General features: G+C 44.4%; 1 protein-coding gene across 1 annotated transcript; it reads right to left on the bottom strand.

Moving 5' to 3' along the window:
* Positions 1-9,184: 9,184 nt before the first annotated feature.
* On the bottom strand, positions 9,185-21,547 carry LOC144602706 (zinc-binding protein A33-like). Its single transcript, XM_078415837.1, has 6 exons — positions 20,480-21,547; positions 20,293-20,388; positions 19,763-19,996; positions 19,048-19,070; positions 18,834-18,949; positions 9,185-9,910 (listed from the first exon to the last, which is right to left on the bottom strand). Exons 1-6 carry the CDS (start codon positions 20,888-20,890, stop codon positions 9,378-9,380), a joined length of 1,413 nt encoding a protein of 470 aa, XP_078271963.1. The 5' UTR covers positions 20,891-21,547; the 3' UTR covers positions 9,185-9,377.
* Positions 21,548-22,887: the final 1,340 nt, after the last annotated feature.

Here is a 22,887-nt window from a genome sequence, read left to right as displayed (position 1 = left end):
GAGTTTAAAGTCTGAAGATGTTAGAGGGGATGATTGAGGTGTAAGTGAGGAGAGAATCAGGCTGGCAGGTGGCATCACAGATCCTCATTACACAATAATCAGAAAAAAAGATAAGGTGTGAACAAGAGCTAGTTTAAAAGCATTAAATTCTCCAAGTAAGCTTCAGTAAGTTTTAGAGTCAAAGGTCTTTTATTGTCACATGTTCCAATTAAGTACTGTGATTTGCGAATTACCATATAGCCAGACAAAAAAAAGCAACAAGACACAGAATTACATAGAAGTTAACATAAACATCCACCACCGCGGACTCCCCATATTCCTCACTGTGATGGAAGGCAAAAAAGTCCAACCTTCGTCCTCTTTATTATCTTCCACTTTATAGCACAGAAACAGGCCCTTCGGCCCACTGAATCCGCACTAACCACCGATCCCCGCACACCAGCACTACCCCACACACAGTAGGGACAATTTACTATTTTACCGAAGCCAATTGACCCACAACCTGCACGTCTTTGGAGTGTGGATGGAAACCTGAGCATCCGGTGAAAACCCACGCAGGTCACGGCAAGAACACACGTACTCCGTACAGACGGCACCCTAATATCCATCAGAGGCACAAGCATCCCCAAATGGACAATAATGAAAAGAAATTCGGGCAGACACACAGACAGGAAAGGTTTGGACGGATAGACACAAAGTGCCGGAGTAACTCGGCAGGTCAGGCAGCATCTCTGGAGAGAAGGAATAGGGAGATGCTGAAAATCAAACATAAAATCCGAGAAATACTCAGCTGGACGGTTAGCGTCTGTAGAGAGAGAAACAGAGTTAATAACTCAGGTTGATCATCATTTGTCATCAGTATCCGATCTGAAAAACATTTGGATAGCAGTATCAGGATCGTTCCGAGCCAACATGGATTTACGACGGGAAAATCATGCTTGACTAATCTTCTGGAATCTCTTATGGATGTAGCTAGGAAAATGGACAAGGGAATGCCAGTGGATGTAGTGTACCTGGACTTTCAGAAAGACTTTGATAGGGTCCCACTTAGGAGATTAATGGGCAAGATTCGAGCACATGGTATTGGGGGTAGGGTGCTGACATGGATAGAAAATTGGTTGGCAGACAGGAAAGAAAGAGTAGGGATAAATGGGTCCCTTTCAGAATGGCAGGCAGTGACTAGTGGGGTACCGCAAGGCTTGGTGCTGGGACCGCAGCTATTTACAATATACATTAATGACTTAGATAAAGGGATGAAAAGTAACATTAGCGAATTTGCAGATGACACAAAGCTGGGTGGCTGTGTGAACTGTGAGGAGGATGCTATGAGGATGCAGGGTGACTTTGACAGGTTGTGTGAGTGGGCAGATGCATGGCAGATGCAGTTTAATGTGGATAAATGTGGGGCTATCCACTTTGGTCGAAAGAACAGGAAGGCAGATTATTATCTGAATGATGTCAAGTTAAGAAATGGGGAAGTACAATCAGATCTGGGTGTCCTTGTTCATCAGACACTTAAACGTAGCATGCAGATACAGCAGGCAGTGAAGAAAGCTAATGGCATGTTGGCCTTTATGACAAGAGGAGTTGAGTATGGGAGCAAATATGTCCTTCTACAGTTGTACAGGGCCCTAGTGAGAGCGCACCTGGAGTACTGTGTGCAGTTTTTGTCTCCAAATTTGAGGAAGGACATTCTTGCTATTGAGGGCGTGCAGTGTAGGTTTACTAGGTTAATTCCCGGAATGGCAGGACTGTCATATGTTGAAAGACTGGAGCAACTAGGCTTCTATGCAGTGGAATTTAGAAGGATGAGAGGGGATCTTATTGAAACATATAAGATTATTAAGGGATTGGACACGCTAGAGGCAGGAAACATGTTCCCAATGTTGGGGGAGTCCAGAATCAGAGGCCACCGTTTAAGAATAAGGGGTAGGCCATTTAGAACGGAGGCAAGGAAAAACTTTTTCATTCAGAGAGTTGTAAATCTGTGGAATTCTCTGCCTCAGAAGGCAGTGGAGGCCAATTCTCTGGATGCTTTCAAGAGAGAGCTAAATAGGGGGTCGTCACGTGATGACGTAGGTTCAGGTCATGGTCTTGCAGCTCCCTTGAAAAAATTTAGAAAACTGCCGATTAAGTAAAGAAACTGTTTATAACTGTTTAAAAAACCACCCGGGATTGTTTAAAGCATGGCTTCTAAGCCTAAATCAAAGAAAATGACCAACTCGAAGAGACTGAGAGAGGGGAAGAAAGGCAGGCCTGCTGCAACGGAGAATCCTCGCGCTCAGGTTGAGCCTATGTCTGAGACGACATGCCTCGGCCCAGGCACAAAGGATCGACAAGTAGTGGCGGCGACATCCGGGAGGAAGAAGCGCATCCCGCGCGATCGTGGGGAGCTGCGCATGTGCGATCGCGGGGAGCTGCGCATATGCGATCGCGGGGAGCTGCGCATGCGCGAAACGGTACAAACTGTTCCAAAAGAACTACAATCCCAGGATGCCTCTGCCACTACAGACAGTGAAATCGACCAAGACCCAGGCCCGCCTGAAAATATAGATGACCAAGAAGAGTAATTGCAAGAAGAATCTTACCTACCTGTTAGAGCCAAAGGTAAAATCGAAAGTAAAAAATACCGTGGAGATATCGAAGAGATCCTACAACAAATATATGACCAATTAAAATCATTGGAACTGACAGTTAACAATAATAACATTCGGATCAACAGGAGTTAAAAAAAAATGGAGGCATTTGATAAGAAAGTTAAAAGACTGGAAGAAACAACTGAAGACACCAACGATAGAGTGAACAAGATCGAAAATGATGTAACTGCCTGGACAATGGAAAGGAAACAGATATTTGCAAAATTGGACTTGCTGGTGAATAGCACTGGACGAAATAATATAAAGATTGTCGGTCTTGAAGAAAGTGCAGAGGGAGAGGAGCCAATAGAATGTTTTCAAAAATGGATCCCGGATATCTTGGGAATGGAAAAGAGTGACCAACCAATTGAAATTGAAAGGGTACATAGGACCTTAAGACCAAGACCAAAACATAGTCAGTATCCGCGATCAATTCTAATAAAATGTTTAAGAAAACAGGACAAAGAATGAGTTTTGCAGGCGGCTGCACAAAGTGCCAAAACGAATTCTGGTCCATTGAGAAGTGGAGAGAATAAACTTTTTTTCTACCCTGATATAAGTTATGAACTTTTGAAGAGAAGGAAGGAATTTAAACCAGTGAAAAAAGTCTTGTGGGAAAAAGGGCTACAGATTTTATCTGCGATATCCTGCAACGTTGAAAATATTTTCAGAAACTGAAGGAAATAAATTCTTTACTGACTATCGGGAGGCAGAGGATTTTGCTTTAATACTTCCAAAAGCTCTCAAGATACAAGATGAAAGAGAATAAGATATAGACTTGAAACGGTGGAAAAATATATAAAATGAGTAGTGGAGAAAAGTTATTTTGGTTCGGGGGGGCTGGAGAACCACTGATTGATGACTGCGGGATTCCTAATAATAATAATAATAATAATAAGCATTTATTTTATATAGCGCCTTATCGGGTGCTCAAAGCGCTTTACAAAAACAATCAACATAAAAACAGACAAACTATCCTAACGGAAAAGCGGCGAATAAACAACGCCAGCGTCCTCTCACGTCAGGGTCCGGCAGTAGACAACAAAAAGCACAGGACACACAGATACAATTTTTACACAAACAGCCATCACAGTGATTGCTCTAGGCATACCCTCACTGTGATGGAAGGCAAAGAAAAGTCTTATCTCCTCCTCATTCTTCTCCCGTGGTGCCACGAGGTGATCGAGGCTCCCAACTTTTTGAAGCCCCCACCGGGCGATGGAAAGTCCCAGGGCCGAGCCGAGCAGGCCGATGAAAGTCCTGAGCCCCCACTGGGCGATGGAAAGTCCCAGGGCCGAGCCGAGCAGGCCGATGAAAGTCCTGAGCCCCCACCGGGCGATGGAAAGTGCCGCGGCCGAGCCACGCAGGGCGATGAAGGGCCTGCGGGCGGATCGATCGTACCTCGCGCTTCGGGGCGGTCGAAGCTGCTACGGCTGGAGCTCCCAAAAACCGGTCGCCAGCCAGGGACCTGCGAACTCCCGATGTTGCGGTCTGCAGGGCCCACGGCCGAAGCCTCCGAGATGGTAAGTCCAGGCCCTGCGACCGGAGTCTTCAAGGTCGATCCCAGCTGGAGGCCGCCGACTCCACGATGTTAGGCCGTAGCGCGAACGGAGATACGACACGGTAAAGGTCGCATCTCCGTTGAGGAAGAGATTAGAAAAAAGGTTTCCCCCAACCCCCCCCCACATACACAGAGTTAAAAATAGAACAAAACGTACATTAAACGATGACAATAGACAAAAAACAAAAAAAAGACAGAGACTGCCGGTGAGCCGCAGCTGCAGAACACAGCCACGCCCCTCCTATGTGTAATCATGGCATTAGCCATGACCCGTAAAATGGAGGGAGGTAATGTTGTTTTCTTTTTCACAAACAGCATTAGTAGGGGGGTATTTTGTGTTCCTCTAATAATTTCTTTTTCTTTTTTCTTTTTCTCTTTCTTTTAGCCTGGATCTTAGGGGGGGAGGGGGGAGTACAGCAACATGGTGAATTTTAAGGAAATTCCCCAAAGAACTACGAGAAATGAGGTGATAAGCAACGTTGTAGATTGGAGTAATTTTGGTAAGAATAATAACTAAATTATTGAATTTTTTGAGTTTTAATGTTAATGGGCTAAATGGGCCGGTGAAAAGAAAACGAATTTTAACACACATCAAAAAAATGAAGATAGATATAGCTTTTTTGCAGGAAACACACTTAACAGAGATGGAACATCAGAAATTAAAAAGAGACTGGGTGGGAACGGTTACTGCAGCTTCATTTAACTCAAATGCGAGGGGAGTCGCAATTTTGGTTAATAAAACGTTACCAATTAAAATATAAAATACAATAATCGATCCTGCGGGAAGATATGTGATTATACATTGTCAACTTTTTTCGGAATTATGGACTTTGATGAATATTTATGCACCAAATGAAAATGATATAAAATTTATAAAAGAAACTTTTTTGAATTTGGCCGATGCTCACGATAAAATACTAATAGGTGGAGACTTTAATTTTTGTTTAGACACAGTTTTAGATAGATCAGCTAGGACAGATACAAAAACTAAAATAGCAAAATTAACTTTGTCATTGATGAAAGATTTAAATCTAACCGATATATGGAGAAGACTTAACCCAAGAGAAAGAGATTATTCTTTTTATTCAAATAGACATAAAGTTTACTCGAGGATTGATTTCTTTTTATTATCAACAAATATACAGGACAGAGTGAAAAATGTTGAATATAAAGCAAGAATATTGTTAGACCATTCCCCTTCAATAATGACAATGGTAATGATGGATAAGGAGGAAACGACTTATAGATGGAGATTTAATTCAACATTATTAAATTGAGAAGATTTCTGTGATTTCATGAGAAGACAAATTCAATTTTTTTTAGATACAAATTCCAACTCAGTTGATGATAAATTTGTTTTATGGGATGCAATGAAAGCATATTTGAGAGGACAGATAATAAGTTACACTTCTAAAATTAAGAAAGAATATATGGCTGAAGTAGAGCAATTGGAGAAAGAAATTACAAAATTAGAAAAAGAATCTCAAAGGTATGAAACAGAAGAGAAACGAAGACAACTTATTAATAAGAAGTTACAATATAATATGTTACAGACATACCGAACAGAAAAAGCAATTATGAGAACTAAACAGAGGTACTACGAGTTAGGAGAGAGATCACATAAGGTTCTTGCCTGGCAATTGAAAACTGAGCAGTCTTCGAGAACGATTAATGCCATTAGAATCAATACAAATAAAATTACTTATAAACCTTTAGAAATTAATGAAACTTTAAAAAAAAATTATTCTGAATTATATCAGTCGGAATCACAAAAAGATATTAACGAGATAGAAAGATTTCTATCACAAATAAACCTTCCAAAATTTAATTTAGAACAGATGGGATTAGATATGCCTTTTTCATTAAAAGAGGTTAAAGAAGTTTTAGCATCATTACGGAGTAATAAATCTCCAGAAGATGGGTTCCCACCAGAATTTTATTAAAAAATTTAAAGAATTATTAATTCCTCCTTTTATGGAGGTAAAACATCAGGCGGAAAGAACGCATAATCTCCCAGAGTCTTTTACGACAGCGATCCTAACAGTAATACCAAAAAAAGATAGAGACCCTTTAAAACCAGCATCATGCAGACCTATATCTTTGTTGAATACAGATTATAAAATAATAGTATAATTTTTATCTAGTAGATTGTCTAAATATCTATCAAAATTAATACATATGGATCAAACTGGGTTTATTAAAAATGGACATTCTGCAGATAATGTAACTTGATCATTTAGTATAATGCATTTGGCACAAAAGAGGGCTGAAATAAGTGTAGCAGTAGCTTTGGATGCAGAAAAGGCATTCGATAGGTTAGAATGGGATTTTTTATATAAAGTATTGGAAAAATACGGGTTAGGAACAACCTTTATAAATAGGATTAAAGCTCTAAATGCTAATCCAAAAGCCAAAGTAGTGACAAATGGCCAAACTTCAACACCCTTTCAATTAAAAAGGTCAACTAGACAAGGATGTCCATTATCACCTGCTTTATTTGTGCTGGCGATAGAACCATTAGCTGAACTAATCAGAACTGACTCAGATATTAAGGGTTTTAAAGTTAACCAGGAAGAATTTAAGATTAACTTATTTGCAGATGATGTTTTGATATATTTAACAAAGCCATTAGACTCGTTGCGTAAACTATCTTTTAGATTGGAAGAATATGGCAAAGTATCAGGTTATAAAATAAATTGGGATAAAAGTGAAATTTTACCCCTTACTAAAGGAGACTATACTCAATGTCGATTAGTAACCCAATTTAGATGGCCATTAATTGGTATAAAGTATTTAGGTATAAGAATTGATAATGATATGAGGAATTTATATAAATTAAATTATTTATTATTACTAAAAAAAATTCAACAAGACCTTGATAAATGGATGACGTTACCAATAACATTAATAGGAAGAGTTAATGTTGTAAAAATGAATATATTTCCGAAATTACAATATTTATTTCAAACAATACCAATACAAGTACCGCAGAAGTTTTATCAAGAGTTAAATAAATGTGTGCGGAAATTTCTTTGGAAAGGTAAGATGTCAAGAATATCGTTGGAAAAATTGACATAGAAATTTGATTCAGGAGGATTACAACTTCCAAATTTTAATAATTATTATAAAGCAAATCAACTTAGATTTATTGCATCTCTTTTTGAAGAAGAAAAACCGGCATGGACGAGAATAGAATTAGATAAAATAGGAGAAAATATACCAGAAGACTTTATATATAAATGGGAACCTAAATTGATACGGGGACTGAAAGAATCTCCATTATTAAAACACCTGATCAGATTATGGAATAAGGTAAACTTTGAGGATGAAACTAAGAAATCCTTATTAGCAAGGACCCCTCTGATTCAAAACAGACTGATACCTTTTACAATGGACAATCAGCTTTTATATAGATGGTATCAAAAAGGGATTAGATATATAGGAGATTGTTTTGAAAAAGGTATATTGATGTCATTTGAACAACTGAAAAATAAATAACAAATATCAAATAATACTCTTTTTTGTTACTTTCAATTAAGAGCTTATTTAAGAGATAAACTGGGTCAAACAATGTTACTTCCGAAACCTATGGAAATTGAAAACCTAATTCAAAAAGGACAAATTAAATTTTTTATCTTTATTATGTATAATTTAATCCAAAAAAAGACACTAAACAAGGAATCCATATATCAAGGCGAAGATGGGAGACAGATTTGAATATTAATATTGATGGAACAAATTGGTCAAAATTATGCCTTGACAGTATGAAAAATACAATAAATGTTCGATTTAGATTAGTACAATATAACTTTTTACACCAATTATATATGACACCACAAAAATTAAAGAGAATAAACCCAAGCTTATCTGACCAATGTTTTCGGTGCAATCAAGAAATTGGTACTTTTTTTCATTCTACTTGGTCCTGTTCAAAAATTCAACCTTTTTGGACAAATTTAAGAGGTTTTTTGGAACAGATTATTGGAATACTCCCACATAGCCCAAGACTTTTTTTATTGGGTGATGTTGAAGGGATAAAACCACAACTTAAAATGAATAAATATCAGAAAGAATTTATAAAAATTGCATTAGCAGCAGCCAAAAAATCTATCGCAGTTACTTGGAAATCAGATTCCTATTTAAACATGGACCTTTGAAATAATGAAATTTCTAATTGTATCCTACTTGAAAAAATTACTTATAACTTAAGGAACAAATATGATACGTTTTTAAATATTTGCCGCCCTTATTTACAAAAGATGGGTCTATACACATAGAAGAGTTGCTGATATTCTCGTTGGTCCTTTTGGGTGAGAAGTACATATATATAAATAGTTTATTCTGATTGGAATCCCATGGAGCGTGTTCAGAACTTCCACCACCCAGGCAATCTTTCTGTTTTCTTTATCTTTCCTTTCTTTTTCTTATTAAGCATTAATACAGGGGGAGGGATGTGGGAGGGGGGTTGGGAGGGATGACTTGTTTAAAAAAGTTCTGTAAAAAAATAAATATATATATATATATTTTTTTTAAAAAAAGAGAGCTAGATAGAGCTCTTAATGATAGAGGAGTCAGGGGTTATGGGGAGAAGGCAGGAACGGGGTACTGATTGTGAATGATCAGCCATAATCACATTGAATGGCGGTGCTGGCTCGAGGGGCTGAATGGCCTACTCCTGCACCTATTGTCCATTGAAATGTAAGGTATGTTTCACCTTGCAGATGCTGCCTGACCTGCTGAGTTTTGGGGGCAATTTCTGCTTTTATTCCCCATTTTAAGCCATGCATGTGGTTTGGGTCGCAGGTGTGGTAGCAGGTGACAAAAGTCACTTATTAAATCAGATTCCCGCTGTTTCTGCAATTGTCAAAGTTAATTCTCAAAGTTACAGCTGGTCTGTGGTCGCACCGCGTGGCGTTGCTGCCATCTAGTGGCGGGACCAAGAAGTGACGCAGTTAACGCGTTGAAATGAACGGATCGACAGCTCTGATTCCACTTGCTGTTTATTTCTCTCTTCCCACATTTACATTCCCCCTGGTTTTATTTCCGCGCTCACTGGAGTTTTACGATGCGGAGTTTGGGGATTAAATGGGAGCTGTTCAGCGCCGACCTGTTGTCCACTGGGTTTCTGCCCCACAGCCCCTGAGCCCCGCTCCTGACGCTGGTCCCGGGACCCGACCCTTTTACACACCCGGAGCGGAACCGGAGCAGATTCTCAGCCAGTGGTCTTCATCCCAAGGCCAGAAGAAAGGATAAAGTTTCTCCGTGAATTTATTCCCAGTGAAGGTGTGGAGATGGGACTTGGTGTCCGCGTCGTAAAATGAAACAGTCCCGGACTCGCAACTGAGATAAACTCCCACCCTCCCGGGGATGGGACGGGCGGGGAGACGGGATGGAGGGGAGGTGAATGCAAGAAACTCGTCACCCCACCGCCCGATGCTCCAGACTCCAGTCTCCGGGGTCGGTGTGACGCGTCCCTTCATCTCCACAGACTCTGCGGCGACTCCCAGACTCCAGCCCCGACTCCCCGCCACCTCCACCTCCCAGTAATGTCTCCCCGATGCGAATCCCTCCGATCCCAGCACACACGGATTGTCTGTAAACCTCTTCCCGGTGTCAGGGAGACTCCTCCGGGTCCGGGTCCGTCTCACCCTCTTCCGATCCTCAGACACCTCGAGCCACGGATGCGCTGTTTCCACATCCAGGGTGACGGAGACTGGGGGGAGAAGCAGAGAATCAGAGAGACCCCGGGGGTCGGGGGGAGACTCGGGCAGCGCGGCCCCGGGACCGGGGGAGAGGCCGCTCGGCCTCAGGCACAGGCGGGCGGACAACTCAAACCGTGCCCGGGGTTTCACCCACAACCACATCGGGTGCACAACAGACATCTCTCCCGGAGTTTTTATCCGGGGATAGCAAGGGAATTTCGTGAGGTGGGGGAGGGTGGACGGGGAAGACGAGTGCGGAGAGTGAGGGGGATTGCGAGATTGCGGTGGTGGAGAAACGAAGGGGGGGGCTACTCATATATGGAGGCAGATCGGACCAAGAGGATATTGAAGTTAGCGGTAATTTGAGGTTGTTAAAGAGGAGGTAGAGGTGAGTGGTGGGGTCGTCATGATCACAGTGAAGGGGGGCAGACACGAGGGGCCAGATGACCTGCCCCTGTTTCTTGGAGTGGAGGGTGAGAGAGAGGGAGGGGTGGCTTGGACCATGGAAGGAAGCAGAGTATGAATGATCGGGTGTTGGACAGAATATCATGTGCTCATGCGCCGCATGGTGGCGCAGCGGTAGAGTTGCCGCCTTGCAGCGAATGCAGCGCCGGAGACTCAGGTTCGATCCTGACTACGGGCGGCGTCTGTACGGAGTTTGTACGTTCTCCCCGTGACCTGCGTGGCTTTTCTCCGAGATCTTCGGTTTACTCCCACCCTCCAAAGACGTACAGGTATGTAGGTTAATTGACTGGGTAAATGTTTTTTTTTTAAAGGTCCCTAATGTGTGTAGGATAGTGTTAACGTGCGGGGATCGCTGGGCGGCGCGGACCCGGTGTGCCGAAGGGCCTGTTTCCCCGCTGTATCTCTAAATCTAAAAATCTAATTTTGCCCACTAATAGACAATAGACAATAGGTGCAGGAGTAGGCCATTCAGCCCTTCGAGCCAGCACCGCCATTCAATGCGATCATGGCTGATCACTCTCAATCAGTACCCCGTTCCTGCCTTCTCCCCATACCCCCTCACTCCGCTATCCTTAAGAGCTCTATCCAGCTCTCTCTTGAAAGCATCCAACGAACTGGCCTCCACTGCCTTTTGAGGCAGGGAATTCCACACCTTCACCACCCTCTGACTGAAAAAGTTCTTCCTCATCTCCGTTCTAAATGGCCTACCCCTTATTCTTAAACTGTGGCCCCTTGTTCTGGACTCCCCCAACATTGGGAACATGTTATCTGCCTCTAATGTGTCCAATCCCCTAATTATCTTATATGTTTCAATAAGATCCCCCCTCATCCTTCTAAATTCCAGTGTATACAAGCCCAATCGCTCCAGCCTTTCAACATACGACAGTCCCGCCATTCCGGGAATTAACCTAGTGAACCTACGCTGCACGCCCTCCATAGCAAGAATATCCTTCCTCAAATTTGGAGACCAAAACTGCACACAGTACTCCAGGTGCGGTCTCACCAGGGCCCGGTACAACTGTAGAAGGACCTCTTTGCTCCTATACTCAACTCCTCTTGTTACGAAGGCCAACATTCCATTGGCTTTCTTCACTGCCTGCTGAACCTGCATGCTTCCTTTCATTGACTGATGCACTAGGACACCCAGATCTCGTTGAACTCCCCCTCCTCCTAACTTGACACCATTCAGATAATAATCTGCCTTTCTATTCTTACTTCCAAAGTGAATAACCTCACACTTATCTACATTAAACTGCATCTGCCATGTATCCGCCCACTCACTCAACCTCTCCTATGTGGAACCTTGTCGAAGGCTTTCTGAAAGTCGAGGTACACCACATCCACCGGCTCCCCCCTGTCAATTTTCCTAGTTACATCCTCAAAGAATTCCAGAAGATTAGTCAAGCATGATTTCCCCTTTGTAAATCAATGCTGACTTGGAAAAATCCTGTTACTACTATCCAAATGCTCCGCAATTTCGTCTTTTATAATTGATTCCAGCATCTTCCCCACCACTCATGTAAGACTAACTGGTCTATAATTTCCCGTTTTCTCTCTCCCTCCTATCTTAAAAAGTGGGACAACATTAGCTACCCTCCAATCCACAGGAACTGATCGTGAATCTGTAGAACATTGGAAAATGATCACCAATGCGCCCACAATTTCTAGCGCCACCTCCTTAACTACCCTGGAATGCAGACCATCAGGCCCTGGGGATTTATCAGCCCTGGGGATTTATCCCATCAGTATACCCAACACCATTTCCTGCCTAATGTGAATTTCCTTCCGTTCCTCCGTCACCCTAGGATCTGTTGCCACTAGAACATCTGGGAGATTGCTTGTATCTTCCTTAGTGAAGACAGATCCATAGTACCGTTTCAACTCGTCTGCCATTTTCTTGTTCCCCATAATAAATTCCCCTGCTTCTGTCTTCAAGGGACGCACATTTGCCTTGACTATTTTTTTCCTCTTTACATACCTAAAAAAGCTTTTTCTATCCTCCTATATATTATTGGCTAGTTTACCGTGGAGTGGAGTGCTCATCCTGCAACATGTGGGAGATCAGGGATATTGTCGGTGTCCCTGATGACTACGTGTGGAGGAAGTGTGTCCAGCTGCAGCTCCTGGCAGACCGCATTGAACGGTTGGAGCTGCTGTTGGATTCATACTGGAGCATCCACGATGCTGAGAAGGTCGTGAATAGCAGGTACAGTGAGTTGACCACACCGCAGGTAAAGGTTAAGCGGACAGAAAGGGAACGGGTGGCCACTAGCCAGTGTAGCAGTAGGCAGATAGTGCAGGAGTCCCCTGCGGTCATCTCCCTCCTAGACAGATATACCATTTTGGATACTGTGGGGGGAGATGGCTCATCTGGGGAAGGCAGCAGCAGCCAAGTTCATGGCACCGTGGGTGGCTCTGCGGCAAAGGAGGGGAGGCAAAAGAGTGGAAGGGCTATAGTAATAGGGGATTCAATTGTAAGGAGAATAGATAGGCGTTTCTGCGGCCACAAACGATTTCTGGTGCAAGGGTCAGGGATGTCTCTGAGCGGCTGCAGAACATTCTGGAGGGGGAGGGTGAACAGCCAGTTGTCGTGGTGCACATTGGCAACAAAGATATAGATTAAAAACGGGATGAGGTCTTACAAGGTGAATTTAGGGAGCTAGGAGATAAACTTAAAAAGTAGGACCTCAAAGGTAATAATCTCTGGATTACTACAAGTGCCACGTGCTAGTCAGAGTAGAAATAGGAGGATATTTCAGATGAATATGTGGCTTGAAAAATGGTGCAAGGGGGAGGGATTCAAATTTCTAGGACATTGGAACCAGTTCTGGGGGAGGTGGGACCAGTACAAACAGGACGGTCTGCACCTGAGCTGGAATGGAACCAATGTCCTTGGGGGAGTGTTTGCTAGTGCTGTCGGGGAGGAATTAAACTAATGTGGCAGGGGGATGGGAGCATGAGCAGAGAGACAGAGGGGTGTAAAATGAGGGTAGAAGCAATAGATAGGAAGGTGAAAAGTAAAAGTGGCAGGCAGACAAATCCAGGGCAAAAATCAAAAAGGGCCACTTTTCAACATGATTGTATAAGGGGTAAGAGTGTTGTAAAGACAAGCCTGAAGGCTTTGTGCCTCAATGCAAGGAGCATTCGTAATAAGGTGAATGAGTTGAATGTGCAGATAGTTATTAATGAATATGATATAGTTGGGATTACGGAGACATGGCTCCAGGGTGACCAAGGCTGGGAGCTGAACATCCAGGGATATTCAATATTCAGGAGAGATAGACAGAAAGGAAAAGAAGGTGGGGTAGCGTTGCTGGTTAGAGAGGAGATTAACGCAATAGAAAGGAAGGACATTAGCTTGGAGGATGTGGAATCGATATGGGTAGAGCTGCGAAACACTAAGGGGCAGAAAACGCTAGTGGGAGTTGTGTACAGGCCACCTAACAGTAATAGTAGAGTTGGGGATGGCATCAAACAGGAAATTAGAAATGCGTGCAACAAAGGTAAAACAGTTATAATGGGTGACTTCAATCTACATATAGATTGGGTGAATCAAATTGGCAGAGGTGCTGAGGAAGAGGATTTCTTGGAATGTATGCGGGATAGTTTTCTAAACCAACATGTAGAGGAACTAACGAGAGAGCAGGCTATTCTAGACTGGGTATTGAGTAATCAGGAAGGGTTAGTTAGCAGTCTTGATGTGCGTGGCCCCTTGGGCAAGAGTGACCATAATATGGTTGAGTTCTTCATTAGGATGGAGAGTGACATAGTTAATTCAGAAACAACGGTTCTGAACTTAAAGAAAGGTAACTTTGAGGGTATGAGACATGAATTGGCCAAGATAGACTGGCAATTGATTCTTAAAGGGTTGATGGTGGACATGCAATGGAAGGCATTTAAAGACCGCATGGATGAACTACAACAATTGTTCATCCCAATTTGGCAAAAGAATAAATCAGGGAAGGTAGTGCATCTATGGCTAACAAGGGAAATTAGGGATAGTATCAAAACAAAAGATGAAGCATACAAATTAGCAAGAAAAAGCAGCCTTCCAGAGGACTGGGAGAAATTCAGAGTCCAGCAGAGGAGGACAAAGGGCTTAATTAGGAAAGGGAAAATAGATTATGAAAGAAGACTGGCAGGGAACATAAAAACTGACTGCAAAAGATTTTATAGATATGTGAAGAGAAAAAGATTAGTTAAAACAAATGTAGGTCCCTTGCAGTCAGAAACAGGTGAATTGATCATGGGGAACAAGGACATGGCAGACCAATTGAATAACTACTTTGGTTCTGTCTTCACTAAGGAAGACATAAATAATCTGCCGGAAATAGCAGAGGACCGGGGGTCAAATGAGATGGAGGAGCTGAGTGAAATCCAGGTTAGTCGGGAAGTGATGTTAGGTAAATTGAATGGATTAAAGGCCAATAAATCCCCAGGGCCAGATAGGCTGCATCACAGAGTGCTTAAGGAGGTAGCCCCAGAAATAGTGGATGCATTAGTAATAATTTTTCAAAACTCTTTAGATTCTGAGGATTGGAGGGTAGATAATGTAACCCCACTTTTCAAAAAGGGAGGGAGAGAGAAAACGGGGAATTACAGACCAGTTAGTCTAACGTCGGTCGTGGGGAAAATGCTAGAGTCAGTTATTAAAGATGGGATAGCAGCACATTTGGAAAGTGGTGAAATCATTGGACAAGGTCTGCATGGATTTATGAAAGGTAAATCATGTCTGACGAATCTTATAGAATTTTTCGAGGATGTAACTAGTAGAGTGGATAAGGGAGAACCAGTGGATGTGTTATATCTGGACTTCCAGAAGGCTTTCGACAAGGTCCCACATAAGAGATTAGTATGCAAACTTAAAGCACACGGTATTGTGGGTTCAGTATTGATGTGGATAGAGAACTGGCTGGCAGACAGGAAGCAAAGAGTAGGAATAAACGGGTCCTTTTCAGAATGGCAGGCAGTGACTAGTGGGGTACCGCAAGGCTCAGTGCTGGGACCCCAGCTATTTACAATATATATTAATGATTTGGACGAGGGAATTGAATGCAACATCTCCAAGTTTGCGGATGACACGAAGCTGGGGGGCAGTGTTAGCTGTGAGGTGGATGCTAGGAGGCTGCAGGGTGACTTGAATAGGTTAGGTGAGTGGGCAAATGCATGGCAGATGTAGTATAATGTGGATAAATGTGAGGTTATCCACTTTGGTGGCAAGAACAGGAAAGCAGACTATTAACTGAATGGTGGCCGATTAGGAAAAGGGGAGATGCAACGAGACCTGGGTATCGTGGTACACCAGTCATTGAAAGTAGGCATGCAGGTGCAGCAGGCAGTGAAGAAAGCAAATGGTATGTTGGCATTCATAGCGAGGGGATTTGAGTACAGGAGCAAGGAGGTTCTGCTGCAGTTGTACAGGGCATTGGTGAGACCACACCTGGAGTATTGCGTACAGTTTTGGTCTCCTAATCTGACAAAAGACATTCTTGCCATAGAGGGAGTACAGAGAAGGTTCACCAGGTTGATTCCTGGGATGGCAGGACTTTCATATGAAGAAAGACTGGATAGACTCGGCTTCTACTCGCTGGAATTTAGAAGATTGAGGGGGGATATTATAGAAACTTACAAAATTCTTAAGGGGTTGGACAGGCTAGATGCAGGAAGATTGTTCCCGATGTTGGGGAAGTCCAGAACAAGGGGTCACAGTTTAAGGATAAGGGGGTCTTTTAGGACCGAGATGAGAACGTTTTTTTTTCACACAGAGAGTGGTGAATCAGTGGAATTCTCTGCCACAGAGGGTAGTTGAGGCCTGTTCATTGGCTATATTTAAGAGGGAGTTAGATGTGGCTTTTATGCCTAAAGGGATCAGGGGGTATGGAGAGAAGGCAGGTACAGGATACTGAGTTAGATGATCAGCCATGATCATATTGAATGGCGGTGCAGGCTCGAAGGGCCGAATGGCCTCCTCCTGCACCTATTTTCTATGTTTCTATGTTTCTACCCTCGTACCCCATCTTTTCTCCCCATACTGCCTTCTTAGTTCTGTTGCTCCTCAAAAGAGTCCCAATCCTCTGGCTTCCCACTCTTCTTTGCTTTGTTGTACTTCTTCTCTTTTATTTTTATGCTGTCCTTGACTTCCCTTGTCAGCCACGGGTGCCTCTTACTCCCCTTAGAATCTTTCCTCCTCTTTGGGATAAATCGATCCTGCAACTTCTGCATTATTCCCAGGAATACCTGCCATTGCTGTTCCACCGTCTTCCCTGCTAGGGCCTCCTTCCAGTGAATTCTGGCCAGCTCCTGCCTCATGCCCCTTTGCTATACTGTAATACTGACACTTCCGATTTTCCCTTCTCCCGCTCAATTTTTAGAGTAAAACTTATCATATTGAGATCACTGCCTCCTAATGGCTCTTTTACTTCGAGTCCCCTTTGCTGTTTATGTTATATGATCATGGCTTGGATGTGAATGTGGGAGGTGTGATTAGTAAGTTTGGGGAGGAAGCAAAAATTGTGGATAGTAGGGAAGGTTGTCAAAGTCTGCAGCAGGATGCAGGTTAATTATCTAAACCTTATTCGCATGCAGGGATATCAAATCACGAGAGTGCAGGTTTATATTGAGAGCAAAGTATTTTAAAGTATATCTGAGATTTAGGTTTTACTAGACCAAGTGGATCCATTGGGCCCAAACCTCTCCTGCATTGGTGCAGCACCCTCTCCTCCCCACCTCTCCTCCCCACCTCTCCCCCTCCTCCCTCCCCCTCCTCCTCCTCCTCCTCCCTCCCCCTCCTCCTCCTCCCCCCTCCCCCTCTTCCCCCCTCCCCCCTCACTCACTCCGCCCCCCCTCCCTCCCTCCCCCCAACGTCCCTAGGAGATAGATTTAAACCTTAAAATGTGAATAACTTAAAAAATATAACACCGATTTCAATGAAACGTCTTCCATTAGCACCAAAGGGATGACGGTGAGTAAGGTGGGCTTAAAATCGTCATGCTATCGTGTACCGTTTTGGCTGTAGTTCAGGAACAAACAAACAAACGAGAGGTTTAGTACTTAGATTTACACTGAGAGTGGGTGATATCTGGAACATGCTACAGAGGAGGTGGTGGAGTGAGATATAAATCAATATATTGGAGGTATTTAAATAGGTGAGGTGGAGAAGAATGCCGGTGGAATGTGGGCAAATCGATTAGTATAGCTGGGGAAAAGATGGTCATGGACACGATGGGCCGAAGGGCCAGACTCTGTAATGTACAACCACGGCTCTCAGCTCCAAGAGCACTGAATGACTGAGTCTCCACAGCCACCGGTGCAGGGTCGTTCCCCAGTCTCTGCGTGTAGTAATGTCTCCTTATCTCTGTCCTACACGGTGCGGCCCACATTCTGAGAGAGTGCCCGCTCTACAGACCCCTCTGACAGGGGAACCATCCTCCCTGCATCCAGCCCACTGAGCCCTGTAAGAACTGTGTTTCACTGAGATCCCCTCTAATACACCCAAACGCTCGAGTACACAGGCCTAGTCTCCCCAATATCACCCCGCACAGCAAAATCATTGTCCCAGGGACAAGTATTGTCAATCTTTGCGGCATTCAACTCTGTGTAAGGTTTATCATGCTGTAGGTATGAAAAAAACTAAAGATCACAAGAAAATAGCAGGAGGAGTAGTCTCCACTCCTCAGGCCGGCTCAGCCATTCTATGCGATCCTGACTGATCTACGATGGCATCAATTCCTGTTCTATACAAGTTGTCCATAACCGCCAATTTCTCGATCCTTCAAATATCCATCTGTGTTCACTTTGCCTATTCCAATAATCTGACCTATCACTACCTCCCAGGGCAGAACATTTCAGATGCTCAATGCTGTTTATGTTATATTTCTAAGGCTTGGATGTGAATGTTGGAGGTCTGATTAGCAATTTGATAGCAGCGAACTCCATGGTAGGCTGATCAGGAAGGCTGGAACATATGGAATCCAGGGTAGTTAGCGAATGGGTAAACATGTGGCCTGAAGGTGGGAGACAGAGGGTGGAGGTAGAGAGTTGTTTTTCAGACTGGAGGCCTGTCGCAAGTGGTGCACCACAATGCTCAATGCTGAATCCACTGTTGGTCCCTATTCATACAAATGATTAGATAAATGATGTGTATGTGGGTGGCATGGCTAGCAGGTTTGTGGATGAGACTAAAATTCATGAGACATCGTGGAGAGTGAAGAAGGTCTAAGATTAAACTGGTCATAATGAACTGGGCCAACGGACTGAGGAGTAGGAGATGCAGTTTCCTAAACTTCGAGGGCATCGGTTTAAGTTGTGAAGGGAAAGTCTAAAGTTTTCAACGTTTTCAGGCACTGGGTGGCAGAGAGCTAGCTGCCATAGGAAGTGTTAGAGGCGAATATAATCTCTCTCGGCAATGTTTGCATCTGTGTTACGAAAAGGCGTTATAAACAAGAAGAGGGGAAACTGGACAGGTTTTACCTCGCTTAATGGCAGATGTTTCTCTCCACAGCGTGTTCATCAAAAAATGCTGATGGAATTTTTCAATCGACAAGGCCCCGTCTGTCACTGTGAATGCTTTATCTTCATCACTAACCCTGCAAATATTTAGCAGCTGGTTATAAACTGAGCATCAACAAATTCTTTGAGCTTTTACACACAAACATGCAGTGTTTCAGTCAAGAGCATGTCCTACCTCTTCTTCCTCCCAGCTTCCTCCTGCAAGAAATAAAACACAAATCTGAGCAGACTGAGACGGGACATCCACATCCCAACAGCAGGAGTTTCACACAAATCACAACAAGCCCCAGAAATGTTCCATTGCCCAGCATTTATTGTCATCATCACAGAGACAAATATTGGATATTGCCCTAGAGATTCTACAAGTGTATTAATAGCAAAATAATAACTATGGGGAGAATAGGTTCCTTTAAGAGCAAAGGGATAATTAGGATAGGATAGGATAGGTCCCCTTAAGTGCTGGCGACCTCAAGGCATGTTAAGGTGGGTAAATCAAAGGGCTTGAAGAAGTGTATCCGAGAGCAAGCCTTCAACAGATCGGTTTAACGCCGCGTAATTCTTTCCCACTAAAGAGGAACATAGGACAAACTTTCCACATGATCTTTTGAGTCCTGGAGATTTTCCATCTTTTCGGGGAAATATCAAACATTCGCTAACTCAGTGACAGGATCAAAGTAACTCATCCCAAGGAGACCGCAGGCAGTGCTGAGATCCCACAGATTATGCGGGAGGCCATTTAGTTTGGGAACAACAGCAGCACAGCTCTGGAACAGACGGAGCATTTACCCAGTTCTCAATTACTGGCAAATGCAGCATTTATTTCACAAATATCCCCCACCATTTTGTGACTGTGCACTTTCACTTCGCCAAACTGGAGTGTCACCCCTCACCTTCAGAAACACCACACTGTCCTTTTGATCCATCTGCTGCTGCAACTTAAAGAGTTCCTCCTGAATAGATTTTAAATTCTCTTCGATCTTTCCAAGATTTTTCTTCATTCTATTCAGAATCCTCTTCTCTTCCTCCCGGATATCTGCCAGTACATGCTGCTCTTTCTCAGTGAGAATCTGGTGCAGTTCAGCAAACTGGGACGTGATCTTGGACTGAAGGTTGTGTGACTGTTCCTGTGAAATGAAAGGTGAAGATCAATATTTCATGTCACCATCCGCTTTCCTCGGGATAATTTTACCGTCGCCCATTGACCATTGAACCAGCGTGTATTGGGGACGTGGAAGGAATCCGACGCGGTCACAGGGAGAAGGCGTGAACCACACGGGCAGCGCCCGAGGTCAGGATCGAACCCGCTCACCAGAACTAGGAGACAGCAGCACTACTTGTGTCACTGCGCTGCCCTGTTATTACACGCGTCACAGGGATCAAACCTGCACAAGATCGGGAAATGGAAACTTAAAAGCCTCACCAGAACTCCAGAAATCTCCTCTTTCTGTTGCTGCTCCATTTGCTGGATCCCTGATTTATCTTTTGTGAGAGACTGGATGGAAGCTTTAACCTGACCCTGCGATTGTGTTTGAAAATCGGAGAATAAAAGCGTTAGACAATAAAAACGGAATTAAACAATGATGCGATCAAAACCGGTTTGCTTTTACCTTGTAGTTTTCAACAGCTTCTTTAACCGGCATGAAGCGGTGCTCTCTGTGTTCCCGCCCAGCTGCACAAACCAGGCAGATCAGCTTCTTGTCAGTTTTACAAAACAGCTTCAGTTCTTCCTGATGTTCCTCGCAGTGAAGTTTACTTTCCTTCTCCGTCCGATTCAGGCTCAGTGTTCGAGCTTTCTCAGCCAGTCTCGCCAAGGCCCAACTAACCCTGAGGGTGCGGTCTGCAAACACCTCTCTACATTCTGGGCAGCAGTTTCTCCCTTCACAGTCCCAACTCTGTGTGATACAGGAGCGGCAGAAGTTGTGTCCACACTCCAGTGACACCGGATCGATGAAGAAATCCAGGCAGATGGGACAAACTACCTCCTCGGTTAAACTCTCGAACCTGTCTTTCGAAGCCATTTTAACTCTGCCACTTCCTGGTTCAAAACGCAGGTCCACTGCGCACGCTGCCGTCTAGAGGAATTAATGTAGTTCCGCTGCAAGTGTTCAACGTGAAGATGCAGAAACAAGGAACTGCAGATGCAGGGTTACAAATAAAGGTACAAAGTGCTGGAGTAAGTCAGTGAGTCAAGCAGCACATCTGGAGAACATGGACAGCAGATGTTTCGGGTCGGGTCCCTTCTTCAGACTGATTGTAGGGGGTGGAAGATGGAATAATGATGGGAGGAAGGGGGCAGGACAAAGCCTGGCTGGCAATAGGTTGACACAGTTGAGGGGGGTGAGGTAGTTGATAGTCAGACGGTTGGACAAAGGCCAGAGATGAAAAGACAGAAGGTGTGTGACAAAATGATTGAGGACTTGCGAATTGTGTCCTGATCTTCAAACAGTCTTCTCCTCAGACGGCCAAAGGTTGTGCAGGTGCACTGAAGACGCTGGTGAGTTTCACCATCAATGTCTGCCTTCCTCTGGGAAGAGGAGCGCCGGCCAGAGCACTCGAGGGTCACCACCGTTACGACCATTTTAAAGGAAGGAGACAAATCCACCCGCAGAAACTATGGAGGGTTCCTCCGCTCTCTACCACAGGGAGGGGTCAGTTACACATTAAACTGTCCTGAATATAGACGGAAGCGGAGAGTAGCGCTTGGGACAGTGTAAGGCAGGATAAAATGCTGGAAACAACTGCAGAGTGGATTCACGAAGATGGTGCCAGGATTTGAGGGTCAGAGCGAAAGGGAGAGGTTGGGCAGGGAAGGATTTATTAATTGGAGCGCAGGAGGCTGAAGTGCATAAGATCAAGTGGTGAATAGACAGGGTGAATGCACAGTCTGTTACCCGGAGCAGTGGAATCGAGAACTAGAGGACACAGGTTTGTGGTGAGAGGTGCAAGATTCAATCAGAAACTGAAGAACAACATTTTCACACAGAAGGTCGTGGGTGTCTGGAACAAGCTGCCAGAGAGGGTAAGTGAGGCTGGACAACAACGTGGAGTGGAGTTGAAGCCCCGTTTCCTGAACAAAGAGGATACCTCCGAATCACCCCTCCTCCTCTTGCTCCACCTCCCCCTCACTCCTCCTCTCCCTCTCATCCTCTCCCTGCACCTCCTCCTCCCCCTCTTCCTCTCCACCTCTCCCTCATCCCTCTCCTTCACCTCACCCCTCCTCTCCCTCGCCTCCTCCTCTTCCTCTCCGCCTCACCCCTCCATTTCCCTTTCCTCCTCTCCCTCACCCCTCCATTTTTCTCTCCTCCCTCACCCCTCCATTTCTCTCTCCACCTCCACTGCGGGCCTCCAAGGCCGCCTCTCTCCGCAGCCGCTCCTTGTGGAGCCGCTGCCGGTCGGGGTCGGGGCCGCCGCTGCAGGCCCGGCGGAGAGGGAGGGGGATGAGGGGGAGAGGGTGGAGGAGGGGGGTGAGGAGCCGCGGCAACAGCGGGTCTCGGGTTGCCGCCGCCATCAGCGCCATGGGGTCTTGCTTCCATGATACTGGTTGCCATCAAAGCTGAAGTGAACAGTAATCAGTCGGTATGTGTAGGAAGGAACTGCAGATGCTGGTTTAAACCGAAGACATACACAAAATGCTGGAGTAACTCAGCAGGACATACAGCATCTCTGGAGAGAAGGAATGGGTGACATTTCGTGTCAAGACCCATCTTCAAACGGTCAGAATCGACCCGTGCGTTGGAAGGAACTGCAGATGCTGGTTTAAACCGAAGATTGAGTCTGAAGAAGGGTCTCGACTCGAAACGTCACCCATTCCTTCTCTCCAGAGATGCTGCCTGTCCCGCTGAGTTACTCCAGCTTTTGTGTCTATCTTCAGCAATCAGTCGGTGACAAGCTTTGAGTTTAAAGTCTGAAGATGTTAGATGGGATGATTGAGGTGTAAGTGAGGAGAGAATCAAGCTGGCAGATGGCATCACAGATCCTGATTACACAATAATCAGAAAAAAAGATAAGGTGTGAA

The sequence above is a fragment of the Rhinoraja longicauda genome, chromosome 19, assembly GCF_053455715.1.
Source record: "Rhinoraja longicauda isolate Sanriku21f chromosome 19, sRhiLon1.1, whole genome shotgun sequence".
Taxonomy (NCBI): Eukaryota; Metazoa; Chordata; class Chondrichthyes; order Rajiformes; family Arhynchobatidae; genus Rhinoraja; species Rhinoraja longicauda.
This window is presented reverse-complemented; position numbering and strand designations above follow the sequence as displayed.

Excerpts from the sequence above, each read along its gene's own strand:
- LOC144602706 (XM_078415837.1), bottom strand. The coding sequence starts at position 20,890 with ATGGCTTCGAAAGACAGGTTCGAGAGTTTAACCGAGGAGGTAGTTTGT. Across the intron at positions 20,389-20,479 it reads AAGCTGTTGAAAACTACAAG|GGTCAGGTTAAAGCTTCCAT; the intron begins GTAAAAGCAAAC and ends ACACAATCGCAG. Across the intron at positions 9,911-18,833 it reads AACATCTGCCATTAAGCGAG|TCTCCGTCACCCTGGATGTG; the intron begins GTAAAACCTGTC and ends TTCTCCCCCCAG.